This window comes from Balaenoptera acutorostrata, chromosome 2, assembly GCF_949987535.1.
Source record: "Balaenoptera acutorostrata chromosome 2, mBalAcu1.1, whole genome shotgun sequence".
Lineage (NCBI taxonomy): Eukaryota > Metazoa > Chordata > Mammalia > Artiodactyla > Balaenopteridae > Balaenoptera > Balaenoptera acutorostrata.
Window position 1 is genome coordinate 123,778,990 of NC_080065.1, and position 25,877 is coordinate 123,804,866.

Sequence of the window (25,877 nt, forward strand, 5' to 3'; positions counted from 1 at the left end):
ACTTTGCACAGGAATGGCAGTGCAGAGCAGCAACTGGTGCACAGGTAACCCAAGAAAGCTTGGTAAGAAATTAATTCAAGGGACATTAGATATTTTAAACCTTCCTTAATATAAAATGAAGTGTCACCAATAAAGATGTTAAAAAAAAACAAAAAACAGTTTAATTAACTAAATGATTAAAAGGTTAATAAAAAAGTTATTCATAAAAAAATAAAATAAAATGAAGTGTCATACATTAGGAGATGAATGGGTAACAAACTTTCTTTGGAACAAAAATAAAGGAAGGCTGGGCCCTGAGCTCAGAATAACCCATAGCATCTACTGTACAAATTCATTACAGCAGGCATTATAGTCATAGCATATTGCCTCCTACTGAATACACAAGCACAGGCCTGAAACTCCCAAGAGCATAGCAAGAATGATTACTTTTACCTTGTCTAATAGAAGAAGGCTAGAAAAAAAACATTCTTTTGGAGATGGGGGGGGATGTGGGGGGGAGAGACAATTATGGCAAAATATTTATTAAAACAGACCGACTCTAAGAGTTTATTCTTATCTGTACAGTCACAGAAGTTATCACACCCAAATGTCCATGAAACTCTCTGTAACCCTGCCTCCTTGCTCTGCTTTAGTAGGGGTATAGCTAACTCTATAGACATCTTTTCCCCTTAGTAGGGGCCATCAGCAGTTCCACACTCAGTGAGAGTCCTTTTGCCCCTTCTTTTGTTCAACTCTAGTAAGTTACTTCCAATTTGAAAGCTTCTAAGAGACGCCTCAAAACCATGTTTTGGCAGAACGTCTCCCCAGTGAGAACAAAAGTATACCTTCACCCCATTTAAGCCTGATCTCTGATATCAGTATAGTCATGCTCAGCAAATCAAAGAATGATGAGTCATGTCTATCCAGTGCCCTGACCTTCCTAGGGTATCCAGTGCCCTACTATCAGCAGAGGGTAAGAGTGGCAAGCTTTTCTCCCTTCTTTCTTCCTTGCCTCTCTAAAGAAATCTCCCACTCCCAGCAGCATTTAAACTTTGTCCCTGTAGCCTTGCCTGTGCTAAAGTGCTGTTAAAGGGATGTTTTTGGGGGGCAAAAAGGTCTGGGAAAAAGGCCAAGATCTATAGCCACTCTGAACAAAAGGGAGATAGAAGTGCTTCAAACTGGCAAAGACAGTATCTGTTCCTGCCAGGATTCTTCTGTCAGTCTACTCTGCAGGTGATTCTATAAACTGTCCCCAAGGACCTGTTTCCATGTGTACAAACAAAAACAACTAAGGTCCTTGGAAGAATAGACGTGGCTGTTCTTTACATGGAGGTAAGGCTTAATATGGGTCTGGCAATGTGCTGGCTTGAAAGTGGCCAACTATGGTGTGACTGAAGACAGGTTGAGTGGAGAAACTCTACGTGTGGGAGTGTTGTTAGCAGACAGTGAAGCAGGGAGGAAAAAGGGAGCAGGAATCTCGGTGGAGGGAGTCTCGCCTTGGTTCCGAAGCTGTAGGATTTGCCGGAGCAAGGCCTTACCTTCTTCCCGGGTCTGAAACAAAGTCAGGCAAATGTGTCAAAATATGTCCAAGGCTTTTCTCAAAAAGTTTCTAAAATACTGACATACAAAGTTCCACAGAACAAGGTAGCCTTTCCACTCACCGTGTTTTCTTTTCTTTTTTAAATCTTTATTGGAGTATAATTGCTTCACAATACTGTGTTAGTTTCTATTGTATACCAAAGTGAGTCAGCCATATGCATACATATGTCCCCATATCCCCTCCCTCTTGAGCCACGGCAATCAAAGAAAAAGAAATAAAAGGAATACAAATTGGAAGAGAAGAAGTAAAACTGTCACTGTTTGCAGATGACATGATACTATACATAGAAAATCCTAAAGATGCCTCCAGAAAACTACTAGAACTAATCAATTAATTTGGTAAGGTTGCAGGATACAAAATTAATGCACAGAAATCTCTGGCATTCCAATACACCAACAATGAAAAATCAGAGAAATTAAGGAAACAATCCCATTTGCCATCGCAACAAAAAGAATAAGATACCTAGGAATAAACCTGCCTAAGGAGGCGAAAGACTTGCACTCAGAAAACTATTAAACACTGATGAAAGAAATCAAAGATGACTTAAACAGATGGAGAAATAGACCATGTTCTTGGATTGGAAGAATCAATATTGTGAAAATGACTATACTACCCAAAGCAATCTACAGATTGGATGCAAACCACTCACCTTCTTAACCACCTTCCACTTTCCACCCCCAGATCATAGTAAAGTCATGTGCTCGAACCTAAAATCCAAACCTTTTACTAAAGAACTGATACTCACATCATTGAATGCACAGCACTTCTGGGCACAAGCTGAAGCTTCATCCCACAGCTTGCACTTAAAATAATACTGGGCCAGATAGCGGAAAGCAGTGCTCTCCTCCAAGTGTTCCACTATTTCCTAGATAAGGAAATCAAGAATGACTGAGGTGACAAGAATAAGATCAGCAACCCAATTCTCATGCTCATGACACATACCCCACACGAATAGATATCCTGGATATATTTGATGTAACATTGGGCTGCCTGTTCTGACTCAGTCAACTGTTCATGAAGCCTACAAAAGAAATTGGTCTTTAAGTATAAATCATATCTCAAAGCAAGCTAGTGATAAAAAGTAAAAGCACACAATTAAGATAAAAAAATGATAATACATAGACAAGTACAAATTTTGACATAAATGACACAGTGGGACCCAGAATAGTATTAGTGCCCAGAGGTGGTGGTTACTTCATCAAAGCTTAGAATCATTACTCTGCTACTGGTGATGGAGGGAAAGTTAGTAAACACTTAAGCTGGATAACATACCATTGCAAAAATTCCCTGGTAATACCCTGAGTGAGATTAAAAAAGATACCAGGCAATTCAGATTTTTTGTAAGAATCCAGAAAAGAACTGGCAGGAATGAAATTGCATTTAAGAACCTCTTTCCTTATCATTTCTGAGTTATTCCTTATTTTCCTGGGCCTTATCAGGAGGAGATTAGTACCTAAAGTAGTTTTCCTAGACTGCTCTGACATAAAAATCTCATTTCTTTCAATTCATTCTTGAATTTTCCAAATAGGAAAACAATTCCTCTTCAAAGAGAAGTAGCATTCTCTTGAGTCAAGATGGCTAAATTTCCAGATCAGTAATCATACACTGTGCTACATCCCCTCATTCATGTAGATGATGGATGGGAAGCTCTAGAATGTGCAGGACCCACCTCACCAGAGAAGCCAACAGAAATATCACTAGCGTGTCACTCTTTCACTCACTTTGCCAGTTTCACCAGAGCCATCTTTTCCACATCTCCCACAGCATAAGCTCTCCAATAGCACTGTCAAAAAAATAAATAAACTGGTCACTTCAACCACTGACCCATGGGCCATGACTAATCACATAGAGACTCATGTCCTGCAAGCCTCCCAGAATTTCAGACTTGGAGAATACAAAGCATTTTTACTAGATTTGATAGGTCCAGGCTACATACTAACATTCCCACTAATGATGTCAGCCCCACTTTGCTTTATACACCCTATGTGCCTATAAATATTCAGACTTCCCTATGTAGATAGATCCACATGAAGGAAAATTAAGCACAGATAGCTCAACCCCTCATCCAAACAGCAGATTTCCACACAAATTCTCCAGGACCCAATTTCAGATACCTTTTTGGCTTCCACTAGTTGATTGAGTTTCTCATAACATTCTCCTAAAGCGACCAGCATACGAGAATCATTGGGCCTGAGAGGGAAGAGAAATAGGAAATCCAAGCAAAAACTGAAGTCCTCCCTTGAGGAACCACCACCACTATTTCAAAGGTATGAAGGGAATGGGCTTTAATCCAATACTTCATGTAATTATATTATTTTGTGTTCACAATTATACTATTAACACATTAGTAGAATACACTACATAAAAATGACCAAACAACATATGGCATGTTTAAACTTAGGTCTCTAAGAGTCAAAACCATTCACTGTGATTCTTCAATAGCTATCAAAAGAGAAAGAAAAGTGTCAGCCCTTCCCACAACAAACACATCATCAAGTGGCCCGACTTACCGAAGCTGGTGGGCTCGTCTATAATAATAAAGGCAATAAAATGGCATCTTAAGGATTTCATAGGTCTGCCCAAGGCCATACCAGGCTCTGTAGTCCCGCTTATTGACCTCAATAGCATGCCTAAGAAATGGAAGAGAGACTAGTAAGAGAGCAGAATCAAAGTTAGCGACTTGCAGGCTCAGTAGAGACTCCTAAAATCACAACAATCTGCTCCATCTCCCCCTCCAACTAAATGTTCACCTATAAGCCTGAATAGCGGCAGATGTGTTCTTCATTTCCATGTACTCATGTCCCATCAGCGTCCAGGCACCAAGATACCGAGGATTCAATTTCAGTGCTCTCTGGAAATACAAGGCTGCTTTCTCATGCTGAGAACGCAAACTATAATAATTGCCTAATTGAAAAACAAACAAACAGAATATATAAATAACTAGAAAGGCAAAAATAAGTCACTAAAATAGGCAGCATTCCACAGAGTAGGCATGAACCATAACCCATTCCCCCAAAGTCCTTGCAGAAAAGCCAAATTCTACATATGGGCAATATCATCATTCCCTTGGAAAATATTTTTTATCTATCACAAATTTTGTTTTTTAAAAAAAAAAAAGTTTCCTAACACCACAAAGGTTTTCTTCATTTTATTTCCTCTCGATATAGCATTTATACACATATTTCCTTAATAAAGGGTAGGAAATTCCTAGAGTATGCTTTAGATTGGTGGTTTTCCAACTACCTTCCTAGGTTTCTAAGGAGGTACCTAAAGGATTAAAAAGGTAGCACTCTGAACTCCCCTCTTCCACAAGAATCAACGAAGTTCTATTATCATTGGTCTTAAAAAGAAAAGACGGGACTAAAGACACAGACCTACTAGAGAATGGACTTGAGGATATGGGGAGGGGGAAGGGTAAGCTGTGACAAAGTGAGAGAGTGGCATGGACATATATACACTACCAAACGTAAAATAGATAGCTAGTGGGAAGCAACCGCATAGCACAGGGAGATCAGCTCGGTGCTTTGTGACCACCTAGAGGGGTGGGATAGGGAGGGTGGGAGGGAGGGAGATGCAAGAGGGAAGAGATATGGGAACATATGTATACGTATAACTGATTCACTTTGTTATAAAGCAGAAACTAACACACCATTGTAAAGCAATTATACTCCAATAAAGATGTTAAAAAAAATAAAATTAAAAAAAATAAAAGGGGGCTTCCCTGGTGGCACAGTGGTTGGGAGTCCGCCTGCCACGCAGGGGACATGGGTTCGAGCCCTGGTCCGGGAAGATCCCACATGCCACGGAGCAACTAGGCCCGTGCGCCACAACTACTGAAGCCCGCGCACCTAGAGCTCGTGTTGTACAAAAAGAGAAGCCACCGCAATGAGAAGCCTGCGCACCGCAACGAAGAGTGGCCCCCGCTCGCCGCAACTAAAGAAAGCCCATGCGCAGCAACGAAGACCCAATGGAGCCAAAAATAAATAAATAAATAAATAATTTATATATATTAAAAAAAAGATTATTAAAAAATAAAAGCATTCTTTATCCAATTAAGGAAAATCTAAAAAAAAAAGAATATATGAAAGATTTTAAGATTCTATAAAAAATTTTATTTGAAGAAAGGGAATAAAGGCCATCTTTCTTATACTAACTAGTAAATGGATAAACGAAATGTAGTATATATCCAGACAACGAAATACTTCTCAGCAGTAAAAAGAGAAGAACTACTGACATATGCTGCAACATGGACAAACCTCGAAAAAGAGTTCAGTGAAAAAAGCCAGACAACAAGACTAAATATTCCAAGATTCCACTTACATGAAATTCCTAGAAAAGGCAAAACTATACAGATAGAAGGCAGATCTGCTGGGGATTGGGAGTAGGACTGACTGCAAATAGACCCAAGGGAACTTTTTGGGATGATGGAGTGTTCTAAACTGGATTATGATTATGGTTACACAACTGTATAAATTAGCAAAAACTCAGTGAACTGTAAACTTAAAATAGGTAAATTTTATGGTATGTAAATTATCCCTCAATAAAGCTATTTTTAATATATACCAATAAAATGGACAACCTAGAAGAAATGGACATATTCCTAGAAATGTATAATCTCCCAAGATTAAATCAGGAATAAGTAGAAAATATGAACAGACCAATTACCAGTAATTAAATTGAATCAGTAATAAAACAACTCCCAACAAAAAAAGTCCAGAACCAGATGGCTTCACAGGTGTATTTTACCAAACATTTAGAAAAGAGCTAACACATGTCTTTTCCAAATTATTCCAAAAAATTGCAGAGGAAGAAATGTTTCCAAACTCATTCTACAAAGCCAGCATCACCCTGATACCAAAACAAAAGACACCACAAAAAAAGAAAATTACAGGCCAATATCACTAATGAACATAGATGAAAAAATCCTCAATAAAGTATTAGCAAACTGAATCCAACAATACATTAAAAGGATCATACATCATGATCAAGTGGGATTTATCCCAGGGATGCAAGGATGGTTCAATATCTGCAAATCAATCAATGTGATACACCACACTAACAAAATGAAGAATAAAAATTACATGATCATCTCGATACAGAAAAAGCTTTTGACAAAATTCAACATGCATTTATGATAAAAACTCTCCACAAAGTAGGTATAGAGGGAACATCAACATAATAAAGGCCATATATGATAAGCCCACAGCTAACATCATACTCAATGGTGAAAAGCTAAAAACTTTTCCTCTAAGATCAGGAAAAAAATCAAGGATGCCCACTTTTGCCACTTTTTTCAATGTAGTACTGGAAGTCTTAGCCACAGCAATCAGATAAGAAAAAGAAATAAAAGGAATCCAAATTAGAAAGGAAGAAGTAAAACTGCCACTGTTTACAGATGACATGATTCTATACACAGAAAATCCTAAAGATGTCACCAAAAAATTACTAGAGCTCACCAATGAATTCAGTAAAGTTGCACAATACAAAATTAATACAGAAATCTGTTGCATTTCTATACACTAATGACAAACTATCAGAAAGAGAAATTAATGAAACAATCCCATTTACAATCACATCCAAAAAAATAAAATACCTAGGAGTAAATCTAATTAAGGAGTTCAAAGACTTGTACTCAGAAAACTATAATACACTGATGAAAGAAACTGAAGACACAAACAGAAAGATATACCTTGTTTATGGATTTGAACAATTAATATTGTTAAAATGACCATACTATCCAAGACAATCTACAGATTCAATGCAATCCCTAACAAAATACCAACGGTGGGACTTCCCTGGTGGTCCAGTGGTGAAGACTCTGTGCTCCCAATGCAGGGGGCCTGGATTTAATTCCTGGTCAGGGAACGAGATCCTGCATGCCGCAACTAAAGATCCCACATGCCACAACTAAAGATCCCGCATGCCACAACAAAGATGCCACACGCAGCAATGAATATTCCATGTGCTGCAACTAAGACCCAGAGCAGCCAAATAAATAAATAAATATAAAAAAAATACCAATGGCATTTTTCACAGAACTAAAACAAATAATCCCAAAACTTGTATGGAAACACAAAAGACCATGAACAGCCAAAACAATCTTGAGAAAGAAGAACAAAACTGGAAGCATCACATTCCCTGACTTCAGACTATACTACTAAGCTACAGTGATCAAAACAGTATGGTACTGGTCCAGAAACTCACTCAGGCACTTATGGTCAATTAATCATGACCAAGGAGGCAAGAATATACAACGGGGAAAAGACAGTCTCCAATAAGTGATGCTGGGAAAACTGGACAGCTACATGTAAAAGAATGAAATTAGAACATTTTCTCATACCATATAAAAAAATAAACTCAAAATGGATTAAAGATCTAAATGTAAGACCAGAAACCATTAAAACTCCTCGAAGAAAACAGAGGCAAAACACTCTTTGACAGGAATCATAGCAATATTTTTTTGGATCCATCACCTAAGGCAAAGGAAACAAAAGCAAAAATAAACAAATGGGACCTAATTAGACTTAAAAGCTTTTGCATAGCAAACAAAACCATCAACAAAACGAAAAGACAGGCACTTCCCTGGTGGCACAGTGGTTAAGAATCCGCCTGCCAATGCAGGGGACATGGGTTTGATCCTACATGCCGTGGAGCAACTAAACCCATGCACCACAACTACTGAGCCTGCGCTCTAGAGCCCACAGCCACAACTACTGAAGCCTGCGTGCCTAGAGCCCGTACTCCGCAACAGGAGAAGCCACCACAATGAGAAGCCTGTGAACCGCAACAAAGAGTAGCCCCTGCTTGTCACAACTAGAGAAAGCCTGTGCACAGCAACAAAAACCCAATGCAGCCAAAAATAAATAAATTAATTAAAACAAAACAAAACAAAAAGACAACTTATTGAATGGGAAAAAATATTTGCAAATGATATCCAAAATACATAAACAGTTCATACAACTTAATATCAAAAAACCAAACAACCCAGTCAAGAAATGGTCAGAAGACCTGATAGACATTTTTCCAAAGATGTACAGATGGCCAATAGGCACATGAAAAGGTGCTCAATATCATTAACCATCAGAAAAGCAAATCATGGGGCTTCCCTGGTGGCGCAGGGGTTAAGAATCCGCCTGCCGATGCAGGGGACACGGGTTCGAGCCCTGGTCCAGGAAGATCCCACATGCCGTGGAGCAACTAAGCCCATGTGCCACAACTACTGACCCTGTGCTCTAGAGCCCATGAGCCACAACTACTGAGCCCATGCGCCACAACTACTGAAGCCCGCATGCCTAGAGCCCGTGCTCCACAAGAGAAGCCACCGCAATGAGAAGCCCGCACACCACAACGAAGAGTAGCCCCCACTCACTGCAACTAAAAGAAAGCCCACGTGCAGCAACAAGGACCCTACGCAGCCAAAAATAAATAAATAATTTTTTTTTAAAAAAAGAAAAGCAAATCAAAACCACAATGAGATATCACCTCACAACTGTCAGAATGGCTATCATCAAAGAGACCACAAATAACAAATGTTAGTGAAGATGTGGAGGGAAGGGAACATTTGTACACTGTTGGTAGGAATGTTAATTGGTGCAGCCACTAGGGAGAACAGTATGGAGAGTCCTCAAAAAACTGAAAATAGAACTACGATATGATCTAGCAATTCCACTTCTGGGTATATATCCATAGAAAACAAAAACACAAATTTGAAAAGATACATGCACCCCAATGTTCACAGCAGTATTATTTACAATAGCCAAGATATGGAAGCAACCTAAGTGTCCATCAACAGAGGAATGGATAAAGAAGATGTGGTATACATACATAATGGACTACTACTCAGCCATTAAAAAGAATGAAATTTTGCCATTTGCAACAACATGGATGGATCTGGAAGGTATTATGCTTAGTGAAATGTCAGTTTGAGAAAGACAAACTATCTATTATCACTTATACATGGAATCTAAAAAATAAAACAAACGAATGACTATAACAAAACAGAAACAGACTTACAGATAAAGAGAACAAACCAGTGGTTACCTATGGGGAGAGGGAAGTGGGGAGGGCAAGATAGGCGTAGGGGATTAAGAGGTACAAACTACTACATGTAAAATAAATAAGCTACAAGGAAATATTGTACAGCACAGGGAATATAGCCAATATTCTACAGAACTTTAAACAGAGTATAATCTATAAAAAACTTGAATCACTATGTTGCACACCTGAAACTAATATTGTAAATCAACTATACCTCAATTTTTTAAAAAAGAAGAGGGCTTCCCTGGTGGCACAGTGGTTAAGAATCCGCCTGCCAATGCAGGGGACACGGGTTCAAGCCCTGGTCCGGGAAGATCCCACATGTCGTGGAGCAACTAAGCCCGTGAGCCACAACTACTGAGCCCGCGCGCCTAGAGCCCGTGCTCCGCAACGAGAAGCCCGCGCACCGCAACAGAGTAGCCCCCGCTCACCACAACTAGAGAAAACCTGCACGCAGCAGCGAAGACCCAATGCAGCCAAAAATTAAATAAATGAATAAATTCATTTAAAAAAAATAAAAAATAAATAAAAAATTAAAAAAGAAGAAAAAACAATTCGAGATATACCAAGACTTTGAGGGATTTTTCATGAGATTGTTGAGTGAGAAAAGTAAAATACAGAGAAATGTGTGTAATATGATCCTATTTTTGTAAGCAAACAGCCCATTAAACCCTGCATATGTGTATGTGTACTTTTCATGTGGTATGGGACATGCTAACACAAGTATTTTAAAGGAGGAAAGGTGCAGTGAGGGGAAAAAAACCCTGCACTTTAAAAAAATCTCCTTTATGTATAAATTGCATGTGCATAAACTAGATAAAAAGGTGGATTTAAATGTATATATACTAATTTACAGAGATAATGATATACTGTCAAACGGAAAAAGCAAATTGCAGAGAAATTATACGATTCCACTTTGGTAAAAAATAAGTAATAAGATTTCTATATATGTGTTTGTCTTTGCTTTTAATTTGTCTAGATTCAGCTCTCAGTTTGATTCAGGAGAAATTATTTATAACAATTGTCTGTATCACTTAAGATCATTCAAGTTCACATTCACCTGGGAAAAAAGCAAGATGGAGGGCTTTATGTCCTATAAAAGGATACCTTTGCTTCTGCCACTGACTCGGACCCACAGACAGAGGAATAAACAAACTCTAGACAGATTGTCCAAAGGTTAACTTCTGTAATAGAATAGGAGAAGTGAAGTAGTGGTAGCAAGGGTATAAGCTTTAGCTGCTAAAGGAGTCAGGATGACAAAGGAGATGTTAAAGAAGTCAGAACAGGCAAGTTCTGGACAAAGATTAAGTAGATGAGATTTTCTGACCAGTTGGAACAGCTAAAATGTACTGAATGATTACAATGTGCTGGGCAACTTACATTGTTATAAGTGCTTTGTATATGTTAATTTACTTACTCCTCACAACGAATACATGGGAGAAGGTTCTACTGTTATTATCCCTTTATGGATGAGGAAACTATAGCACATAGAAGTTAAATCCAATGTCACACAGCTAGTTAGTAGCAAAACCAAGATTTAAACTTGTGCAGTTTTGTTCCAGAGTCCAAATCTTAACCATGCTATACTGTAATATATACCTATATAAATACACATACATATATGTATTTGTGTGTGTGTGTGTAAAGCTGCCTCTCAGAGACTGGGACTCCAGAAAAGATGCAGAAGGAAGCATTCAATTCACATCAAGACGTAACTGCAGAAGCAAGGACTAAACAAGTAGGAGATTCTTGCCATCACTCTATTCTTAAGTTGTTTCATTCTCTTTCAGGTCCTCAGTTTCTTCTCTTCTCTCTCCACCCTTTCTCCTTTGTGAAAACTGAAATATATTTTTTGTCATATCTAATGTTCCTTTTTTCTTGATTTTTAAGATAGGTGGGCTGAATTCAACAAACATTTATTGACCGTATGTCAGGAACTTTGCTAAGCATTACAGATACACTGAAGAAAAAACAGTTCATTAAGAAGTTTACCGATGTGGAGAAAAGGGAACCCTTGTGCACTGTTAATGGAAATGTAAATTGGTGCAGCCACTATGGAAAACAGTATGGATGTTCTTCAAAAATTAAAAATAGAACCACCATACAATTGAGCAATTCAACTTCTGGGTGTTTATCCAGAGAAAAAAAAAACACTAATTCAAAAAGATATATGCGGGGCTTCCCTGGTGGCGCAGTGGTTGAGAGTCTGCCTGCCAATGTGGGGGACACGGGTTCGAGCCCTGGTCTGGGAGGATCCCACATGCCGCGGAGCAACTAGGCCCATGAGCCACAATTACTGAGCCTGCGTGTTTGGAGCCTGTGCTCCGCAACAGGAGAGGCCGCGATAGTGAGAGGCCCGCGCACCGCGATGAAGAGTGGCCCCCACTTGCCGCTACTAGAGAAAGCCCTCGCACAGAAACGAAGACCCAACACAGCCATAAATAAATAAATAAATAAATAAACCCAAAAGTTAAAAACAAAAAAAAAACTCCCCCCCAAAAATAAATATATAAATAAAGATATATGCACTCCTACGTTCACTGCAACATTTATAATAGCCAAGATATGGAATATGGAAGCAGCCTAAATGTCCATAGATGATGAATGGATTAAGATGTGGTGTGTATATACATACACACACACACACACAATGGAATATTACTCAGCCATAAATGAATGAAATCTTGCCATCTGCGACAACAAGGATGGACCTTGTTGAGGGTATCACAGTAAGTGAAATAAGTCAGACAAAGACAAATATCAATAGCATGTGATTTCACTTAGATGTGGAATCTAAAAAACAAAACAAACAAAAAACCAGACTGAGGGCTTCCCTGGTGGCGCAGTGGTTGAGAGTCTGCCTGCTAATGCAGGGGACACGGGTTCGAGCCCTGGTCTGGGAAGATCCCACATGCCGCGGAGCAGCTGGGCCCGTGAGCCACAATTGCTGAGCCTGCGCGTCTGGAGCCTGTGCCCCGCAACGGGAGGGGCCGCGATAGAGAAAGGCCCGCGCACCGCGATGAAGAGCGGTCCCCGCACCGCGATGAAGAGTGGCCCCCGCTTGCCGCAACTGGAGAAAGCCCTCGCACGAACCGAAGACCCAATACAGACAAAAATAATAAACAAATAAATAAATAAATAAAAGAAAATCCTTTAAAAAAAAAAAAAAAAAAAAAAAAAAAAAAAAAAAAACCAGACTGATAGATACAGAGAACAGACTGGTGGTTGCCAGAAGGGAGGGTGGGGTTGGAGGGTGGGCAAAATGGATGGGGGAGATCAGGAGGTATAAAACTTCCAGTTATAAAGTGAACAGGTCACAGGGATCCAATGTATGCCATGGGGAATATAGTCAGTAATATTGCATTAACTTTGCATGGTGACAAATGTAACTATACTTATTGCTGTGGTTAAGTTTGTAAGGTATACAGACATTGAATCACTATGTTGTACACCTGAAACTAATATGTCAATTATATATCAATTAAACAAAAGACTGATTTATCAAAAAAAAAAAAAAAAAAAGAAGTTTACCAATCAAACGATTATTTAAAAAAACAGATGGGAATTCCCTGGCAGTCCAGTGGTTAGGACTCCACACTCTCACTGCCGAGGGCCCGGGTTCAAACCCTGTTCCGGGAACTAAGATCCCGCAAGCCACGAGGCATGGCCAAAAAATAAATAAATACATAAAATAAAAAACCAGAAACTCCTAAAGCATTACTCTTCATATGTACGTATCCTTTGATTTTAACTGGCTTTAAGTTAGTAGGCTAAAAAAAGAACAGTTCATTATCTCCCCTACCTCTGTTTCCTTTCTTCAGGTGAAGGACAGTGTTATCAATCTGGTTACCCATTCACCAATTCCTGTATGTTCTACTTCCTAAATATCTTCTAAATCTAATCGCCTCTCTTCATTCCTCCTGCCGATACCTCAGCTTGGGCTCTCATCATCTCTAGACTGGATTATTGCAAAAGCCTCCTTGTTGGTCTTGCTCTTTTTCTAATCCTCCCAGCACACTGTCTCCAGTTATCATGTGACAATGAAAATCTAAAAACATTTATCATTCTCTGGTTTAAAATCCTTCAGAAGACTTCTCCTGCCTTAAGAATAAAATCCAAACTTCTGGTAAGGCACAAAAGGCTCTTCAAGATCTGGCCCCATTCATACAGTCCCTCCTCCTACACCATGCTTACCAGGACACTAAACTATTTCAGGATCACTGTCTGTTTCACACTTCAATGCCTCTGCACTGCAATACCCTTCCCAAGTCAATCCATCTCCTCCTTTAGTGAACTCTTTCACTCCTGCCCATCCTTCAGGTATCACCTTCTCAAGAAGCCTTCCCTAATCAGACTGGATTAGCTACCTTTCCTATGTACTCTCTTAGCATCCTATGTTTACTTCAATCATAACCCTCAACCCACTATATTATAGTTGTTTCTCACTGGTCTTCCTCAGTAGGTAATGGGGTAGATACTGCAACACAAACCACCGTATCTGGCACTCAGAAGATGTTCAAAAGATGTTTTCTGAATAAACTGGAGTTCCATCCTCACTTTAACGGACTTTATACTTCATTCACAATGCTCTGATATTGAAAAGATCATTTGTTCCTCTTACCTATGTTCCCATAGGATTTTTCTTTTTTTAATATTTATTTCCCATACTAGACTACAACTTCCTAAAGGGCTGGAAATATTTATTGAACGACTGAATTGAAATTCTATCAGTTTATTAACAACATCCTAACATATAAATGTATGTTCTCAATGCAGTGTCACCAAAGACCCAGGAACAGGGCCTTTCATCTCCAGGAAACTTAGGCTTTCAATCACAACTAACCAAGCTTACTTTTATCCAAGAGTGGCCATTCATCTATTTATGTCAACTGATTATCAGGCCACAGTAGTGTGGCCAAGTACATAGGGCCATGGTTCTCAACCAAGGATGATTCTGACCCCAAGAGGTTATTTGGCTTTATCTGCACAACTGGGGGAAGGAGGTTACGGACATCTAGTGGGTAGAGCTGGGTATACTTCTAACACCGTGCAATGCACAGGACAGACCCCCACAAAAGAAATTATCAGCCAAAAATGTCAACAGAGCCAAGAGTGAGACACCCTGATACAGAAAAAGATACACTCTCATCTCTTTTCATAGGATTGGAAATGCTTACAAACATTTTAGTAATATTAGTAAGTTTAAAATACACACGCTTTGGGACCTCCCTGTGGTCCAGTGGTAAAGAATCTGCCTTCCAATGCAGGGGACGCGGGTTCGATCCCTGGTCAGGGAACTAAGATCCCACATGACATGGGGCAACTAAGCCACGCGCCACAGCTACTGAGCCTGTGTACCGCAAACTAGAGTCCACGCGCTCTGGAGCCCGCGCGCCACAACTACAGAGCCCATGCACTCTGGAGCCCACACACTCTGGAGCCCACGCACCACAACTAGAGAGAAGCCCGCGTGCCACAACAAAGAGCCCACGCCGCAACAGAAGATCCTGCATGCCTCAACAAAGACCCTGTGTGTCGCAGCTAAGACCCGACACAGTCTAAAAATAAATAAATAAAATAATAATTTAAAAATACAGGGACTTCCCTAGTGGCGCAGTGGTTAAGAATCCGCCTGCCAACACAGGGGACATGGGTTCGAGCCCTGGTCCAGGAAGATCCCACATCCGCAGAGCAACTAAGCCTGTGCGCCACAACTACTGAGCCTGCGCTCTAGAGCCCGTGTGCCACAACTATTGAAGCCCACGTGCCTACAGCCCGTGCTCTGCAACAAGAGAAGCTACCACAATGAGAAGCCTGTGCACCACAACAAAGAGTAGCCCCCGCTCACCACAACTAGAGAAAGCCCGCGTGCAGCAACAAAGACCCAACGCAGCCAAAAATAAAATAGATAAAATAAATAAATATATATATTTTTTAAAAAACACATATATATATAAAAAATACACACATTTTTGATCCAGGCTTTCACTGCAAGGAACTAATTATACAGAAACAGTTGCGTAAACATGCAAAAATAAATATATACAGACAAAGATGTTTCCTGAAGCAATTTTTATGTTAACAAACACTAGCCACAACTTATACAATAGAAAATGATTAAATAAAAATAATGGCACATCTATATAATAAAATACTAAATAGCCATCAAAAATAATACAACTCTACATGTACTAGCATGAAAAGATGGAAAAGATATATTGTTAGGTTAAAAGAAAGGACATTACAAAGCAGGTGTATAATGATACAGTTTTTGCAAGCAAACCATACACATACACATACACCATTTTTAGTACTCACACACACATACACCATTTATAGTACTCACACAGAAAAATATTCTGGAGTCATATCCACCAATCTTGGGGGTGGGATTACAGTGATCCTTCACATTATATTGTATATAATTTTGTTACCTTTGACACTTATTTTTTTTGGCTGTGCTGTGAGGCATGCAGGAATGCAGGATCCCAGTTCCCCGACCAGGCATCGAACCCGTGCCCCCTGCAGTGGATGCGCGGAGTTCTAACCACTGGACCGCCAGGGAATTCCCTTTTTTTCTTTTGACACTTTTATATTATTGTTATTTTTACATTTGGATTACTTACAATAAAGATAAAAAAAGGAAAAAAGTGGTGACTCTTACCAATTACACAGCATGTTTCTACACGATATTTATCAATCTCACAGAGGTTGTGAGCCAGATAACTCAACTCAGATTTCATGCTCTGAAAGAAAAGAAAGACGATCTAAGCATGAAAAAGGAACCCCTACATAATTTTTCTCGTAGCTAATGTTACTAGGTGACAATCCAACCCAGGAGATAAAAGCACAAAAGAGCTTAAGTCCAAGCAAAGGAAGGAGCTCACCCTGACATAAAGAAGGTTGGAGAATGTGTCCATATTTTCAATCCTGTAAGGGTCTTGTTTCCTTAGCTCATTAAAAATAGAGAGGGCTTTGTCGATATCTGCAGAAAGAAGACAGAGAGTTCAGAAAACAACACAGCACTACCTTCAGGGTTTGATGGTATTTCGTTGTCCTTATTCACTCACCTCTGATATTGTGATAGGCAACTGCAATTTGGGAAACAATATATGAGCTCTTAGAGAAGCCCACATCAATGAGATTCTGATACTTTTGCAGGGCCTCCTCTATCAACTGCAACTCTGTGTATATATGAGCCAGAAAAAACTCTTTCATCCAGGTGTCTGGCAAAGACAGGAACTTCAGCTGGCAGCAGGAGAGAGAGGAACACACTTAATATACTTTGACCTCTCTCCCAAATGAACATCAAGGAACTATCTTTATTGTCTAAAAGAATTTATCACCAAAATTTTATTAGAGTACCTAATAATGAACACAGGGCAGTTCAATTAAGTGAATAGGACTTACAAGCACAATAGGGAGGAATAGGGAGGAATGGTCTAGCTGGGGACAGCTTCAAAGAAACGATAGGATTTGAGGCGAGCCTTGGAGGATGGGTAGAAACTGAATAGAAAAAGGGAGAGGAAGAGAAAAAAGACAACATTCTAGGTAAGGACAACAAAAATAGAGGAAAAACAATCATGATGAGTGTGGAGGCACTCCACATAGAATGAGGCAACTAGCTCAGTTTGAGGGGAGGCTATGTGTTGGGAAGTAGTGGAAAAATAAGACTGAACTGATAGGGTGGGTCCTATGCTGCAACAGGAAATGGGACGCAACAGGAAACCACTGCAATTTTTGACAGGAGAATGACATGATGACATGGGTGCTTTACAAATAAGTTTGGAAACAGTATGTCAGATGGCTTGGAATTGGGAGTATAAAAATGGGAAAGCTAGATAGAAAGTATTTATTACTTTTAAGTAATCCAAATTTGAGATGATAACCAAGACAGCAAAGGAAACCAAGAGAAAGAGATGCAGACAAGAAGGTAACCATGGCAATGTCTCGCGACTGACTAGATAAAGGGAAATAAGAGAAAGGGAAGAGACAAAATATGACTCTGAGGCATCAAGACTGGGTGCGTGGGGCTTCCCTGGTGGCGCAGTGGTTGAGAATCTGCCTGCCAATGCAGGGGACAGAGGTTCGAGCCCTGGTCTGGGAAGGTCCCACATGCCGTGGAGCAACTGGGCCCGTGAGCCACAACTACTGAGCCTGCACGTCTGGAGCCTGTGCTCCACAACAAGAGAGGCCGCGACAGTGAGAGGCCCACGCACCGCAATGAAGAGTGGCCCCCGCTCTCCGCAACTAGAGAAAGCCCTCGCACAGAAACAAAGACCCAACACAGCCAAAAATAAATAAATAAATAAATTAAAAAAAAAAAAAAAAAAAAAGACTGGGTGCGTCCTGAGAAACAGAGATACAACTGAGAGTCCATCAAGTTGGGAGGAAGAAAGAGAATTTGGTAGGCAAGATGAGAAATTTGGTTTTGCATATTCTGAGTTCAGAGATAAAACAAACTTTCAATGAAAGTCTAGTAGGCAGTTAGAGATAGGTAAATACAAGTAAACCAAGATTAAGATTTCAGACACAAATGTAGTAGCATGTATCACTATTGGGGAAAATCAACCAGCCCTTGGTCCTCTAGAGCCAACAAAAGGAAATGTGTTGTTGCTTCTATTAACTATTGAAGAACAGCAAAATAAACTTTGTAGACAATGTTCTCTAACAATGACTAATAAAACAATGCAGTTTATAAAGCAATTTCATATACATTATTTCCTTAATTAACAAATCTCTAAATCTCAACAGAGACCTATGACAGCTCAGAAGAAACATTAAAAATGTTTTTAATTCAATTCTTGATATCAGAGAAATTGTTCCTATAGCATCTTTGGAATTAGGAGAGAAACTATAATAACATTTAGTCTATAAAACAAGTTACAGTAAAACTTGAATATGAAAACATATTCTAAGTCAACTGAATGCAAATGCAACAGCAACTACCAAACAAGATCTAGACATTAGTCTTTCAAATAAAGACCTAAATCCCAACAGTGAAAGAGACTAGAGAAGGAGCAAAGAGGTAGCTATAATGAAAGGTTTAGCAAAACTTTCTCCCCCTACCCCATTATTAAAGAATTACATAAGACTTGAAGCAGAAGATTTTTCACATAGCTCATCTCAATTTACCATCTCCTTGTCTGTAATCAAGTTACAGAGTTCTAGCCAGGCTCCCCAATGCAAAGGCAAAACATGAGTAGCCTCCACAAACACATCAATGGCCTCTTTCACCAAGTCCAGCTTTCGAAGCACCACACCATACCTAGGAAAGAAGGGAACGATCACAGAAGTTAATAACATCTCCCCTCTACTCAGAAGAATATCTCACATAAGTTCCAAATTACTATAACACTCACTTACAGATAAAGGCCAAATCCATCAAGTTCCCGAGCCTGGTGTTTTTTGCTGAGCTCCACTCTCAATTCTCTAAGAGCCTCATTTTTCACTTGACCTTTCTCCAGGGGGCCTAGGAAAGAAACAGAGTTTCTTATCTAAGGGTAGACTGCTGTTTTTCATTTCATAGACCTAGATATTCCCTTTGGCATCAACCAAAGTTACACCTGGAACTTCCAGCAAACACTCACAAGCGGCCAATGACATCTTACACAGTCCATTTACTTTATTATAGAAACTGCAACTGATAACTGGTCTGCAGTCATATTTTGTTAGGCCCACACAGGTTTTTAAAAATCTGAATTAATTATCAATGTTTAAAAATCAGAAGCCTCGGGGCTTCCCTGGTGGCGCAGTGGTTGAGAGTCTGCCTGCTAATGCAGGAGACACGGGTTCGAGCCCTGGTCTGGGAAGATCCCACATGCCGCGGAGCGGCTGGGCCCGTGAGCCACAGCTGCTGAGCCTGCGCGTCTGGAGCCTGTGCCCCGCAACGGGAGGGGCCGCGATGGTGAGAGGCCCGCGCACCGCGATGAAGAGCGGTCCCCGCACCGCGATGAAGAGTGGCCCCCACTTGCCGCAACTGGAGAAAGCCCTCGCACGAACCGAAGACCCAGCACAGCCAAAAATAAATAAATTAATTAATTAAATAAATAAATTTATAAAAAAAAAAAAAAAAAAAAATCAGAAGCCTCAACTAAAAATCTAAATTTCCAGGTTCAGGTTGCAGGGAACAGGGAAGGGCCAGCGGAAGAAAGCCCCTGACAACACCAGGCCCACATTCCCACCGGGCAACCCTCAGAGGAAGCTGGCTGACAACCAGCCAGTTGTGCTCTCCAATTTGCAGACTCCTCCTCAGTCCACTTCCCACGTTTATATTACCTGCCTGGCTCCTACTGGCATTACAGAGTTTGCAACCTCTGCTTTAGTCCAAAAGGTAAGAGAAAGAAATTCATACCTAGGCTATCAACTGTTTCATCATCCTTCTTCTTTTCTCCAGACTGTAAGAGAAAATCAATAAATAGTTCTTTTTTCCGCTTATTCTGAAACCTGTAGCAGCCTGATTCGACCTAAAGGGTACAAGTCCAACCAAAATGACATCTACTATTGGTCACTAATTTTAAACAACTATTCGGGGGCTCCCACTGGCCAAATCTGGAATCATCTGAGTACCAAAATGATAAAGTGAAATAATGAATTATAAACAATTAAAAATACAGGCATTCTTGAGTCCATACTGATACTAGCTAAATACATAAATAAGTGGAGAAGGGGAAGACAGGCTCTTGCTTAGAGTAGAATTTACTACTCAAGAGAGTGCTGGAGTAGAAAATCATCATTTTGCAACATTATAATAAAGAATACTTCAGGCAAAAATTAACAATGAATTTCTCGACTAATGGCTATTTAGGTTTTTAATTTTTTTGGCTATTACAAAAAACCCTTCAATGAACAGCCCTGTACATATATCTATCCTTGTGCACATATTGAAGTATTTCTATTGGACAAGTTAAGTTTCTTAAAGAAGAATTGTTTGGGCATAGTATTTCAAATTGACATAATCTGCCCGGAGCAGCGGCCCACACATGTCGGGGCCTGGGTTTCATCTCCCCATACCAAGGAGTGGGTGGTGGGCTGAGGCCCCAGTGGTTCTGGGCGCCAAATCTCACCCACAGGCACGCCAACCAAACCAACGCCAAACTACTTTTACTCCTGAAACAGAGGGTCTACTGCCCCATACCTTTGTCAATAATGAATATTACCAATATTTTTATATTTTCTTTCATACCATTATTTTTTTACTTTACTTATGATGTCTTCTTTATTATTGCTAAGTATTTATAAAGTACATTCACCAAGTAGACTTTTGCTAAACTATTTGAAGATTAAACTTTTGCTACTGGGATTCTAAATATGGATGCTGCAGCAGAATGACATCTTAAAATGGCCCTCACCAGATATCTAGAATACATGTACAGGAAATAGGCTTTCTTGCTATTGCAGCCATGCAGGAAATGTGCTGCCCGATCATACTCTTTAACGTCAAAGTAGGCCTTGGCCAGGGTGTAAGCATCCATATCCTGGGCATCCTCCTAAAAAAGAGACAAGTTTATGTAAGTGGTTAGGAACAGGATAACAAAAGTTCAAATCCAAGAATATTCATTAATTTCAAGATGTAAGAAAAAATAATTATTTTCCTCCTCCCAAAAACCTAATACTTATTTATTAGTTTATGAAGTAAGGTCACAGAACATTTTTTCAAAATAAAAGCTTGGGGAAAAATATTAAAATTAAGAAAACTAAACCAATGCACTCAGAAACTTTTATTGTTTCTGCAAATGTTGTGGGAAATTGCATACGCTTTAGTGTTAGGGACTTGGATTTAAATTCTGACTCCTTGATTTCCTGGTTTCAAGACATTAGTAGGGAACTTACTTAGCTTCTCTGAGTATTCACTTCTTCATCTGTAAAATGGAGCCAGTAATACGGATTTGATATGAGGAAAAAGTGAAAAAGTCATGAAAAATGTCTAGCATTAATATCTGACATTCCTTTCCTTCGGCAGACTTTTAAATTTCCACATAAATGCAACATGCTGTGGAATTATTTATACTTTTTGTACTTCAAGAAAGTTTTGACATGTTAGTATTGTAAAAACCAAAAAAACACAGCTATAATTCTTTATGTAAAAAAAAAAAAATGAAACGATGCACATTTGAGGTAAAAACATACAATCCCCCCAAATTCTAAGGATAAGTTGATTAAAACTTTAGTAATTTCATTCTCCTCATCCTTCATGTCCAAATATTACCAGCACAAAACTGGAACCAAAATTATGTTCAATATTTTCTTCATTGGATGAACATGTCCTAAATATGGCCATTCAGCTTAGGATTCTGGTGGCCCTTTTCACGTACACTCACCATTTACTTATTTCTTCTCCTGCCTCTCTCACCTGCATTGTATCTTTTGGATTAAGGAACATTCATTGTTTTTAAGTGCGCGTGTGTGTGTGTGTGTGTGTGTGTGTGTGTGTGATTGGTGGGGGTGGTAATCAAGAAATGGCATCTTCAGGAAAAATAAAATGGATTATGATAAAGATCTTTCAGATGACACAGACTATGTAAACATACATACTATAGATCATACATAAAATGTATTCCTATCTCATTTAATTCTCTCAATATCCCCACAAAGTAAATACTATTATCCACAGATGGGGAAACTGTGGCTCAGGAGGTTAATTAAGTTGCCAAAAGTCACTAGTATGGCTGAGATTTGAACCCAGAGCTGTCTGGATCCAAAATCAGTTTTGTGCTGTTGTATTGGGTTGGCCAAAAAGTTCATTTGGTTTTTTCCATTAGATGGCTCTAGTAGTGCTTAGTCGTCTTTAACTTCATTTGAAACAATTTTGTTAGAGTGTATTGTGACAGCTGTCATATCAAGGTTAATTTTTAAAAAAACTTATCAAAACTGGTGAACTTTTGTGTAGCCATTTTAATATTGAAGATGGAAGGAAAAAAGCAACATTTTCCGCATATTATGCTTTATTATTTCAAAAAAGGTAAAAACGCAACTGAAACGCAAAAAAAGATTTGTGCAGTGTATGGAGACAGTGCTGTGACTGATCGAACGTGTCAAAAGTGGTTTGCGAAGTTTCGTGCAGGAGGTTTCTCACTGGATGAGGCTGCATGGTTGGGTAGACCAGTTGAAGTTGATAGTGATCAAATTGAGACATTAATAGAGAACAAGCAACGTTATACCATGCAGGAGATAGCTGACATACTCAAAATATCCAAATCAAGAGTTGAAAATCATTTGCACCAGCTTGGTTATGTGAATTGCTTTGATGTTTGGGTTACACGTAAGTTAAGCGGAAAAAAAACCTTCTCGACCGTTTTTCCGCATGTGTTTTCTCTCTTAAACGCAATGAAAACGTTCCGTTTTTAAAACAATTGTGACGGGCGATGAAAAGCGGATAGATACTGTACAATAATGTGGAACGGAAGAGATCGTGAAGCAAGCGAAATGAACCACCATCAACCACACCAAAGGCCGGTTTTCATCCAAAGAAGGTGATGTTGTGTATATGGTGCGATTGGAAAGGCGTCCTCTATTATGAGCTCCTTCCGGAAAACCAAACAATTAATTCCAACGAGTACTGCTCCCTATTAGACCAACTGAAAGCAGCACTTGACGAAAAGCCTCCAGAATTAGTCAACAGAATACGCATAATCTCCCATCAGGATAATGCACGACTGCATGTTTCTTTGATGACCAGGCAAAAACTGTTACAGCTTGGCTGGGAAGTTCTGATTCAACTGCTGTATTCACCAGACATTGCACCTTTGGATTTCCATTTATTTAGGTCTTTACAAAATTCTCTTAATGGAAAAAATTCCAATTCCCTGGAAGACTGTAAAAGGCACCTGGAACAGTTCTTTGCTCAAAAAGATAAAAAGTTTTGGTAAAATGGAATTATGAAGTTGCCTGAAAAATGTGAGAAGGTAGTGGAACAGTGAATACGTTGTTCAATAAAGTTCTTGGTGAAAATGCAAAATGTGTGATTTGTATTTTTATTTAAAAACCGAAGGAACTTTTTGGCCAACCGAATAAAAACCTTTGACGCTTCTCCTCGTTATGAATACTGTCTAGGTTGAGCTAGAAAACCTAAAAGGCTGAAATCTTAAGCAAGGATTGTTTACTAATCTCTCCAGCTTAAGTAAGAGCACCACTAAGTCTTTCAAAGCTTAGCAAAAACATACACATAAAATCGCTTAAAACACCCAGCTCTTTGAATGCTTGAATTTCCTCTACAAATATCCCTGCTAAGCAGTATGCTCCCTTCCGGTGACAGGGCACTCAGTATCTCTTCTGATGATGGAGAGCACTCACTGTGAAGACGTGCTTACCTCTGTAATAGGCGGCGGAGGCTGCAGCTCGGACAGAGGCAACGCCGGGAGGGAGAAGGCCAACTCCGCAGACCTGGAACACCCACACAAACTGAATCAGCTCAAGACCCCCAAGGCCGAGGATCCAAGCCCGGTCCCCTCGGACTCCGACATCTTACCATTTGCTACTGTGCAGTAGGCCCCGCTCCCGGGTAAGGCCCGCGATAAGTAGCAGCTGCTTTTTAATTTCCCGCAAATTTGAGAAATCGCCGCTCGATGACAGGGCGGAGACCACAGCAGCCGACACTGCCACCGGGACTACAGAGGAGCTGGCAGCCATTTTCCTGTCTTGGCCACCCCAGCCAATCACCAGCGAAAATACTGGCTGCCCCTCCGCTCCAAAAAAGTCTGTCTGTTATTGGCACGCTCTTGCTCCAGAAAAACCAATCAGAAATCTTCCTTCTCGAAATGTCAGTAAGAGGCGGGGAGGGAAGAGGCAATTACTTCTCCGATTGGCGAAGAACTAGTGGGGCGCGAAAGTTAGAACAAGAAAGAGGGGGGATAGCCACGACTTCTGGGCGGGGCAGAGAGGAATGAGTGATTGGGAAGGTGGCTTGGGAAGCTAGGGTTGGGAATAGGGACAAGAGAGTGCAGAATGATGTGATTGGACGAAAGATAAGAGTGTAGTTCGTGGGCAGATTCTGTGCCGCTGGATGACATAGTGGTGTATGTGTCTAGCAAGGATGTCTGGTATCCTCTAGATTTTTTCTTAAAGAAGTAAGTTGTATGGCCACAGGTGGAGAATTCTTCCTCTTTACCCACCTTTTTCTTACCCCGGGGGAGGGGGGAGGGTAACTAACATTTATTGAGGGCTTACCTTGTGACAGGTTCTGTACTTTTACATACATAATCTGGTTTAACCATTAAAACAGCTCTATGATATTGTATCATCCCAGTTTTACAGATGAAGAAAACGAAAGCTCAGAGAGTTTGCATCACTCTTCCAAGGAGAGTGTTTAGATTATAACCCAGCTCTGACTCCAAAACCCAGAGTTCTTAAACACTACATGAACATTTTCAACCTTGTTTTGTTTTTAACCCTTTCATAGTAATATATGGTTTTACCAACTCCCTTGGGAATGTTTTGAACCCATTCTTTGGGTGTTATATAGAAGTGATTTTAAGTAAATCATGTTGTTTAGATTAACATGTATTATTAAAGATTGTATTCTAAAGTCAACTTTATCCCAACATACTATACAGTGCATGAAGGCAAAATTCTACTTTTTTCTTGTTTCATAAGTGTTGCACACTTTGTATTTGTTTTAAATTTATAATTGAAGAAAAAATGATTTGTTAGCAAATACAAAAATTACAGTATATCATACATCTACTCATGTGTATCTATGTACATATATTTGTATATATATACTGAATATAAACTGAATAAATACTGACACATAGAATGAAATGTAACTGTTTATGGCATTATAGATAGATAGATACTGCTTTTATGACTTGTTTAGAATTCTTATATTTGCCCTTTAAAATGTTATTGTTTATTTTTATAATTGTCTATAATTTTATAATGTTTTGTTTTTAAATAACAAGAAAATAGAGATGATTTCAATATGCTTTTGGCAAGCACTTATTTACAAACAATACATTTTTAGTGTAGCCAGTCTTTTGTCCCAATGAATGAAAAGATAAATTGGATATAATTGTCACACAATTTTTTTTAAATAAATAAATTTATTTATTTATTTATTTTTGGCTATATTGGGTCTTTGTTGCTGCACGCAGGATTTTCTCTAATTGTGTCGAGCCGGGGCTACTCTTCGTTGCAGTGCGCGGGCTTCTCATTGTGGTGGCTTCTCTTGTTGCAGAGCACAGGCTCTAGGTGCATGGGCTTCAGTAGTTGTGCGACATGGGCTCAGTAGTTGTGGCTCGCGGGCTCTAGAGCGCAGGCTCAG

General features: G+C 39.6%; 1 protein-coding gene and 1 non-coding gene across 2 annotated transcripts; both read right to left on the reverse strand.

Annotated features, from left to right (window-relative positions):
- Positions 1-202: 202 nt before the first annotated feature.
- On the reverse strand, positions 203-24,261 carry CDC23 (cell division cycle 23). Its single transcript, XM_007172217.2, has 16 exons — positions 24,084-24,261; positions 23,926-23,998; positions 20,968-21,105; positions 19,971-20,013; positions 18,983-19,088; positions 18,752-18,884; positions 16,687-16,864; positions 16,504-16,601; positions 16,281-16,362; positions 4,330-4,483; positions 4,090-4,209; positions 3,694-3,769; positions 3,301-3,362; positions 2,522-2,600; positions 2,325-2,444; positions 203-1,530 (listed from the first exon to the last, which is right to left on the reverse strand). The coding sequence occupies exons 1-16, from the start codon at positions 24,242-24,244 to the stop codon at positions 1,360-1,362; spliced, it is 1,794 nt and encodes a 597-aa protein (XP_007172279.1). The 5' UTR covers positions 24,245-24,261; the 3' UTR covers positions 203-1,359.
- On the reverse strand, positions 20,597-20,718 carry LOC114236472 (small nucleolar RNA ACA64). The gene has a single exon (XR_003622421.1). It is a non-coding gene; the product is annotated as a small nucleolar RNA ACA64 (small nucleolar RNA).
- Positions 24,262-25,877: the final 1,616 nt, after the last annotated feature.

What these genes read in the sequence shown, in the direction of transcription:
- CDC23 (XM_007172217.2), bottom strand. Translation starts at nt 24,244, where the DNA reads ATGGCTGCCAGCTCCTCTGTAGTCCCGGTGGCAGTGTCGGCTGCTGTG. An exon ending in ACATGTATTCTAGATATCTG is followed by an intron (nt 20,014 to 20,967) that starts GTGAGGGCCATT and finishes TTTCTCTTACAG; the next exon opens with TCTGGAGAAAAGAAGAAGGA. An exon ending in AGAAACATGCTGTGTAATTG is followed by an intron (nt 4,484 to 16,280) that starts GTAAGAGTCACC and finishes TTTTTCAATTAG; the next exon opens with GCAATTATTATAGTTTGCGT.